Consider the following 9238-nt stretch of genomic DNA (forward strand, 5'->3'; position numbering starts at 1 on the left):
TTCATTACTCTTAATCTTTAAGATTTAATCTTGCATTTTCTCTGTTGTCTGCAGCCATATCAGAGCTGCTGCCCATTTTTAACAACTTACAAGGTGACATGGGTCAGTGCACAAACCACGTGTCTCCTCCCACCAATTTTACCTGCATTGCTGTAAGTAACATTATGTAACAGTAGCAGGTGATGTCCAAAACCAACAGTTTTTGTGTACTGGGCCTTGACTTTTCGCTCTTCTTTCCCACAGAACACACAAAAACAGAAACACACGAAGTGCTCATATTAGGCAGGTCAACATAAAGAAGAGTTCTTAGAATTTTATTGCAAGTCTGGTGGTAAGAATAACATATAAGCTACTTTTACGAATGCACATTGCATCTACCCCAATTTACTGTTATTTTTAGGCAAACTTCCCCAGGACACTGAGTACTGGAAACTCACTTTTGAAAAATAATTTAGGTGGTGCATTTCCTGTTAGCTTCGACCTGCACTAATAATAGACGTATTTACACAAATGGCTGAATGTGTTTATCAAACAGAAGCTCTGTCTACATATGAAATGCACACAAGTTTTTGCCATCTGAACAAACCTCCTACATGTACAGCAACAGCTTCAACTTTCGAAACTGAAACTCTTGCAGCTCTTCCTCTACTCCTCTGTCTTTTATGCTGGACACCTGCACTCTTGCACTCGCTCGCTTGCTTTAAATTCATCTCACCTGTGTGGCATTTCAGAGTCTGCCTGAGGTGTTGAGAGATGGCAGGTTAAAACATTCTGTACATGGCAAAGAGCCATTGCGTAAACTCAGATCAGTGGCTATTTTTAGCACTTCAAGATAACGTGCTACGACACTCATATCAACCTTGCAGACCCCCAGAGAATTCAATGCTTTCGACTATCTGCGAGGCCTTGTCGTGAGCAACAGTACTGCAAATATATCTCTACGTAAATATAATCCGTTCCAGATTCGTATATTTGGGAAGTAGCATTTTGAAAGCATTTTTAACGTATTTCCCGCCCGTGTCATAATCGTAATGTAATTTTAAACTGCGTTTAATTTTATCCAACGAAAATAACATCTGTTTACAAGTAGAAAATTAAACGTTATTAGAGTAAACACTTTAGAATTAAAACACTGTGTAACCTATACATGCATCTACTCCTAAATGAATGTTCTAAGGAGAAAACTAATGCATTATTATTGTTCTTATTAATATTCTTATACGTTTTAATTTTACGCGAGACTTCTTACGAAAAGCTTATTCGCAAGATGATTTACATATTAGATCACGTGACAAATTCGTAAAGTAAATTCACCTGCGCTTTTATTTATTTTATTTTATTTTTTTAGAATATGTAAGTACTTAACTGCAATATTACGTTTACGTTGTGTAGTACCTATCCGCGTTATTTAACCCTCAGGAAACGTGTTTTTTTTAATATCTTGTCAGCTTCGCTTCACTAGTTCAAACTGGCCTACATACAGCCTAATGCAGATTTTCCTTACGGTTTTAACTGTCGTTATGATACTTGGTTTTCGTTTTGGTCGTCGTAAAAAAAACCCCACACATTACAGCGGTATACTTGAAGAGAATGACACGGAGTTACGCTGTTGTTTTACGTGCAAAGCCCGTGAAAAGTATTATCATAGTTTTCATCGCACACTTCGCAGTACAGTAAGTGTGAGCGTGGACTTTATGAACCAAAAGCGCCCTTCGGGAAAGGTGTTGAGTGGAAACTACGACACCGGAATGAATGGAAGGCGGCCAGGCGCGCACAGGTACACGGAGTGGATGCCGCTGTCTCAACACCTCGTAAGGCAAGTATGTATTAGTATTAACCGTGTAAGCTGTTGGCCAACTTGAGAAAGAAAAGCACGAGAGCGTTTTATCTTCATGGCGTGCTCTTGGCAGCCACTGACTGACACAAAACAACGTGCTGCCTCTCGGACCAAGTGACCCTTAACTGAAGTAAAGATCTGGAGCGGCAGGCAAAGCTCAGAAAACTTTTTGAACTCGCTCACAACCGCTATTAATAGACATTTAACGTTTTTGAAGTAGGCAAATGTACCGTTCACTGATCACGGTGAGCTAATGTTTTCTACTTGGGTCAGTGTGTGTGTGTGTGTGTGTGTGTGTGTGTGTGTGTGTGTGTGTGTGTGTGTGTGTGTGTGTGTTGTTTCCTGATTTGAGCGCGGCGGCATGATTTGAGCCTCCGAGCAAATAAAAGCAGGCCCACGTCGGGCCGTTACGTAAAAGAGTCATCAGAGAACGATAAACTAAGAATAAGCTTTCTGATTAATGAAGCAGATTCAATGCTGATAAAGCAACCGAAGCCCGATCACACGCGCACCATTTGTTTCGACACAAGGGCCCTCATCTGTCACGTCTGTCCGGATACAAATTCCTGCCAAGCAAACGGTTACTAATAACAAGGTGACATGCAGCCAGGAACTTATTTATGATGTGGGCAGCGTTGTTGTTGTTGTTTGCTCTGTTGTATTAGCACAGGTAATCACATTTAAATAAGGTTCATTAGCCCAAGCGATGTGGACATATTGCATTCGGCGACCCCGGGGCAGTGTTAAATGCGAGAGGGCTCTGGGGACAGCTCAGAGCAGTAATGCATTTTAAAGCATCCAACCTCTTGTAATTAATAGCGCACAACTGTTCGAATTAATTTTATTCCTTAAAAGCTTCTCTCTCTTTTTTCTTTACCCCCTAAGCACAAGGCATTTGATAACTGGTTAGGCCTATATCTAGAAGGAAAAAATGGAGGAAAAATACAATTGCATTATAAATGATATGTTATACATAATTTTAAAATGCCATTTAATATTTTTTTTATTAACTGAATTAAATATTCAGCCATTGGAGCCACTTCGGTGTCACACAATCCTTCAGAAATCATACAGATGTGTTGACTTGATGCTCAAGTAACAGTCATTCCTTATTTTAAATTAACATTTAAAACAGTTTTTCAGAATTTCTGAAACAATGATATATTACCATTGCAACGTTTAGGGTCTCTGCATTTAAAAGAAAATAGGTTTAAGGTAAGATATGTTGTAATTTTCTATGTAAGGTAAACACTGTTCTTTTTTTGAACTTTCTATTTATAAAAAAAAAATTAATAGCGTAACAGATTTCAGAAAAAAAATTAAGCAGTTTGATAATATATAAAGATAATGATAATAAATGTTTCTTGATCAGCATTTTGATGGCTCTAAAGGATCATGTGACACAGAAGTGGTCAAATACAGCTTTGTCATCACAGGAATAAATTCTTAATTAAATACTTAAATACTTTTTGTACAGATTGTATCGGTTATATATTTAATGCATGCAGCCTTAATCAGCAGAAAAGATTTCTTTCAAAAACAAAGATTTCTTTGTAAACTAAGCCAGGAAATCACACTAACCAATAGGCTATACGGAAATAATGCATCATGTTGTCAATCAGTGCTAAGTTTGACGCTCTGAGCTGTAAAATGATTTAAGCTGGACTTCACTTTAAACAAAGTACTCCCATATTGCGTGCAACTGATTCATGGAAGGCATAAAGCAAGTTGATCTGCAGAAAATTTGAATTTCCATATTTTCCTAAAGCCTTTGCTAACACTCCAATGATGCGGAAAATTATACCATTAGGAAGTATTTCCTAACGCTTTGTGTTCACGTTGTGATGTGAATCTTAAGCAAGGGACGCACACCCTGCATCTCAACACATGCTTTTAATTTGCACGTGTGAAACGATGCCGTGTCGCGTTATTTTTACAGTCTGATGTGGTCTAAAATGGTGGAAAACCCCAACAGTGATGCAAGTGCAGCAATCAGATCAAACTAAACGAGGTCAGCACATAAATATTTAAGGCAAACTCTAATGGGAGGCCTTTGGTAGACATTAGCCATTTTGAAAAGGACTTTTTTTTTTACTTTTAATCAACTGCAGATGAGAGCAGTTCACATATTGAGATGTAAATCGCAACTGCGTAGATAAAATAGTTTAAGATCTGTTGACATACAAGTGATCCCTCTTTTAGTATGTCTGAAACGTTTGCCATAAAAAACAAACAACGTATCGAAATCCCGACAGATGATGGTGATAATCTTCATGACAAATTCTTAAGTAATTACAAAAGCAATGTGCCTTTTCACGATATCACATTTTATTGCACGCTATCCAACTTGACGTCAACATGATGAATCTTGCACAATACTTCACATGAGGCACTGGTACATAAATTATTTCTGTAGAAATGTGAAGTTTAGACGATATATTCCTGCCCAAAAATATGTCTGTGCGTCTCATTTACAGATAAATCAATCTAACATTTATAACTGGTAGAAATTCAAAATGAATGGAAAATGCAAGAAGCTCTTTGCCCCGCGGGCAGCTCACATTTGACACAAATAAGGTGCAAATCACAAGTAATATTTAACATTATAACATTGCCACGCTATTTTTTTTTGTATATGCTGTACAATGCATCAAATAAATACTGTACATTTTAACATTTGTTTAATATAAACAACGTCCTCCTTGTACAATTTGCACATTATACAGGTATGAGGTAAAACAAGATTTAATATCACACATTCGAGAATTAAACATTCCAATGAGCAATGCAAAGGCTCAAAGCCTGAAAGCATTGCTGTGAAGAATGAAGAACACTGCTTCAGTCAGGCCAAACTGCCATTAATTGCCGCTAAATACTGAATGGTTCGTATTTAAAAAGCTTTCAGTTTTTACAGTTCATCCCTTGCACAATGTTTGAACCCATTTAATCCCACATTAACATTTGTGACCGCATTTCCTCTTTGCATACTCGGAAAAGCACAAAAAGTAACTAATTATTATTTGCTTTAGGCTTTGAGGGATCTAGAAAAAGTTTTATTTCTGTATTTATTTTACATGCGTTTATTATCAGCAATATATGAAGGCACAGACTGCCTTGATGTAATGCGATCATTTTAGTTTGCTTTATTTAATGGGTCTATCATTAATATAATTTTAAGAACACTGTTTTGTATGAATCGCATTGCAATATAGACTACGTTTAATTTAATTTCATGTCATTGAACAAATTTGTGATTAATGAGAAAGCCATTTTGAATGACTGTTTGATTGAAACTTGCATACATTTCAATGCATTTTAAGGAATTTTGTTACATTTAACGAAATAAAGAAATGCATGTGGCCTGTCTTTGAAATGCATTTTCCACACAATCGCAGAGTAGTAAAAATATCAATTGATGAATTAGCAAATTTCAAATTTTGCTTAAATTTAGCCAATTGGCTTCAACGTCTCAAATTTTTGGTCTGATTTAGCAGGGAAAATTTGGGATTAAATGGGTTCGTTTTGGACACCGTTATCTAGCTATTACGTACAACAGTTAGTTCCGGTCCACGAATTTGATTGGATGAGCCGCTTTTTGATTTTGTTATGCGGACTTTTCACTGTTCGTATCACTCCGCTTATTCGTGTTCACGGAGAAACATGTCGCCGCAGAAGCGGAGCGGGTGCGCGTTTTTTCGGAGTGGGGAGTAAAATCCGGAGCGGAACCGGAGCATTGATTTCGCGTTGCGTGGGGGAAGGGGGATATGTCGCTCAGCTCCACCCATATATGCTATTTAGTTTGTGCGTTGCTTGGCGATAGTTAAAAAAAGTTTTTTTTTCATGGAACTATTTTCGTTGACGAAGAAGAAATGTGCGACTGGCCATTTTTCTCAGAAACGCAGTTGACTTTACATTAATTTTTAATTGAATAATTAATATCACACTTTCAGCGCAGCCGCCGTCGTTACCTGATACGAAACACAAACAGCGCTCTTGCTCGCGTAATATCGATTAAATAGCAACGGTTGTACTTTTACAGTTGGGACTCCGAATGGGACATCCTGCCGTTTCTCTCCAGACTGCAGTCGCTGCTGTCCGCGCCGTTGCAGTCCGACCACGTCCCGAGCATGCTCTGCTCCATTGAGTTCCCGAAGCCCCCGGCGCAGCGCGACAGATCGCACGAGCTCACGTGCAGCCGGCGGTCCGCCTGCCTCGGACAACACAACAGCCTCTTGAAGGCTTTCCTGAAGTCGGGACTCCGACAGTATATGATGGGGTTAAAGGCGGAGTTTACGTACCCTAGCCAGTTCAAAAACACGAAGAGCTCCTTATCCACCACTTGCGCGCAAAACACGCGCACCACGTTAACGATAAAGAACGGCAGCCAGCAGAGCGTGAACGTTCCCATGATAATTCCCAACGTTTTCAGCGCCTTCTGCTCTTTTAAAGCCAGGATCTTGGTGGTTCGTTTTCGGTTAGGTTTGCAATTAGTACCATGATTGTTGTAGAACCTTCCCTCACATTTGTTGATCTTGTTCAGCTGTTGTTTGGCTTCTCTGTACACTCTGGCATATACGAAGATCATGACTATTAAAGGGATGTAAAACGATATAATAGAGGAGGAGATGGCATATGCGCGATTGGTGATGAAGTCGCAGCACTCGGGATTGTCATAGCACTCGGTCTCCTCGCTGTCCCGGGACCAGTGCATCAGGATGGGTGGAAACGACACCAGAGCCGATATAGCCCACACTCCGCAAACCACCACCTTGGCTCGCGCTTTCGTCAATAGACTCTGATAGCGAAATGGAGAGATGATGGCGATATACCTGTCTATTGCAATTACGCACAGGGTCTCGATGCTCGCCGTGACGCAAAGTACATCAAGAGATATCCAGAATTCACAGAAGAACGACCCATACATCCAGGCTCCTCTAACCTCCAAGGCTGCGCCAAATGGCACTACCAGTAACCCCATGATGAGATCTGCGCACGCCAGAGACACGATGAAAACATTGGTGAGCGTCTGGAGCCTCTGATTCCGCGCTATGGCGACTATAACCAGTATATTTCCCACTACAATGATGAACACTATCAGACCCATGATGATTCCCATGCCCACGAGCCACTGTTCTGATAAGTTAAGATCCACCGTGCCGCGTTTAGAGTCATTGCTGTAGTTTACGGACGGTAAACCGTCTCCCATGGTGTGGAGAAATGAAGCGCGTTCATTCAGAACTTCAGGTCCGGTGTGGAGCGCTTCCATCCGCGCTTTGCTGTCCAGCCCAGCGCCCGCACGCGCTCACTGAAAGAAAGAGAGGAGAAACGAATACAACGGTGACGTCACAGAACGGCACAGCCAATGGCTCAGCATTTCTAATTGTGAGCCTTTCACTATCTGATAAACACAAAGCGCCGCGCAAATCTCGGTCCTACCCAAGTGCCGGCATTGCCCGGCGCTTTTACGCATGGTAATTTTAGGACTGAGAGCGGACCACGTGTTACATAAGGGTCCAAACAAGGAAAGCCAATTGGTGAACACCTTGACCCTATGTCAGAAAGTCCATAAAATGATCATAAAACCCTCCAATGCACAATAACAAACATTGTTATTATCGTTTTAAAAAAATTGTGAATGCCCCTTTTGGAAATACGTTTTAATAATGAAAAAGCTAAATTCACAAAAACTAATGTTTTACATATTGTATGCAGTGTAATTTCTGCATTTGACTAAAAACCTTTTTTGCAGTGCTTTACAGTAAAATGTAGTAGACCTAATTAAAAAATACTAATGAGGTATGGTAGGTTTTAATGGCTAATCACTTTAGGAATTACAGAAATTATATAACAAGCATTCTCAAGCATACCTTTCTTTACTTTTATGCTGCTAATGTTTAGCCAACTTGTGCTTATATGTGCTACACATGAAAATTTTACACCGCACAGATGCTTTTTATAGTGGAAAAGGGTTAAGATTTTAATAATGTTTTTCGAACTAAGAAAAAAAAGTTTTCTTTTATTCTCTACTCACAAAAAAGATATTTGGGGAAACAAAAAAGATTGTACGCCATTGCTACGAAACCCCCCATTTAGTACCTTTACATTTTTAAGAGCATGCAAACATCAGTGCAGACTTCTCAAACATCTGGAAAATAATATGCAACAACACTGCCTGACAGCACAAAGCAATTACAGGGCCCCTGAAAAGATACGGTGCATGTTTGCAAACTTCACAATGCTCGATTCAGTTGTTCCATAATTGTGCCCCGCGCTTTCCTGGACAAATCACCACCAGCCAAGCTATAAAAAGAGCCAACAGTAAGCCACTTGCTTTCCTTCTGAAAATGAATCGGCCCGGGCGAGAGGTGTTTTTCTAGCAGTAGGAAGCTGTTACTAGATAAGATCATAATTGCACCTCCTTATAGCCGGGACACAGACAGGCACATTAGACTAATGCTGCCACTACAGAATTTCTCTCTCGTTCTCATTTACATTCCGGCATTGTAGAACAGCAATCTGACCTTTTCCTATTTTATTCTTTTTAAAAAAATCAACACGTATTAGCGGTCCCAAAAGCAAAGGGATATTTGATATTAATTGCACCGACACGCAGTATAATAACGTAGGGCCGTTACCGCACTTTCAACCTCTTTTGTCATTGTTTGATCCATCAGATAAAGTCCTGGGACTCTTGTGAACGGAATGACCTCACTCTTTCTGAGCGAACGAAAGGAAGTCTACTCATGTTGCATGGCTACAAGCTCTGGTGCAGGAATCAGGATGCAGGACTAATAGCGTCTATTAGTTATGCAATTTATGTAGCATAAAAATCCCATTCAGGTACCAATGCAAATCGAGACATGCATGCATTGGATCGCTTGGAATTGGGGTAATACAGTCTAATGATGATGACTACATAATTATAGATGATTTAGTGACTCGTGAATCATGTGAACAGCCACGAGTGCTATTAGTTTATACTATACTCACCCTCAGGCCATCTAATGATGAGTTTATTTTTTTTCATCAGAACATTTGGAGAAATATAACATTTACACCACTTGCTCACCAATGGATCCTCTGCAGTGAATGGGTGCCGTCAGAATGAGAGTCCAAACCGCTGATAAAAACATCGCAATAATCCACAGGTAATCTCCAGTCCATCATATTTTTAAGAAACAGTTACAATGTTACAATTTTAATAAAAAAAAAACTAGTAAAACCATAAACAAAAACATGACTGTGGAGTGTAAAAATAATACTGGCTTTAATGAATTGATGCTTTTGACTGTTAATTCGTGGAGTTAATTTAATGAGATATATACATCGTAAGGATTCGTCAGACTGATTCAAAGTGTCAGCATCTAATTAGAAGAAGTTGGGAAATAATGAGACTGCTCT

At 39.5% G+C, this 9238-nt stretch overlaps 1 protein-coding gene across 1 annotated transcript; it reads right to left on the minus strand.

The window, feature by feature from the left end:
* Positions 1-4143: 4143 nt before the first annotated feature.
* adrb1 (adrenoceptor beta 1) lies at positions 4144-7143 on the minus strand. The gene has a single exon (XM_043253077.1). It carries the CDS (start codon positions 7101-7103, stop codon positions 5871-5873), a length of 1233 nt encoding a protein of 410 aa, XP_043109012.1. The 5' UTR covers positions 7104-7143; the 3' UTR covers positions 4144-5870.
* Between the last annotated feature and the right edge of the window lie 2095 nt (positions 7144-9238).

Source organism: Puntigrus tetrazona, chromosome 12 (assembly GCF_018831695.1).
Source record: "Puntigrus tetrazona isolate hp1 chromosome 12, ASM1883169v1, whole genome shotgun sequence".
In the NCBI taxonomy this organism is placed as follows: domain Eukaryota; kingdom Metazoa; phylum Chordata; class Actinopteri; order Cypriniformes; family Cyprinidae; genus Puntigrus; species Puntigrus tetrazona.

What these genes read in the sequence shown, in the direction of transcription:
- adrb1 (XM_043253077.1), bottom strand. Translation starts at nt 7,103, where the DNA reads ATGGAAGCGCTCCACACCGGACCTGAAGTTCTGAATGAACGCGCTTCA.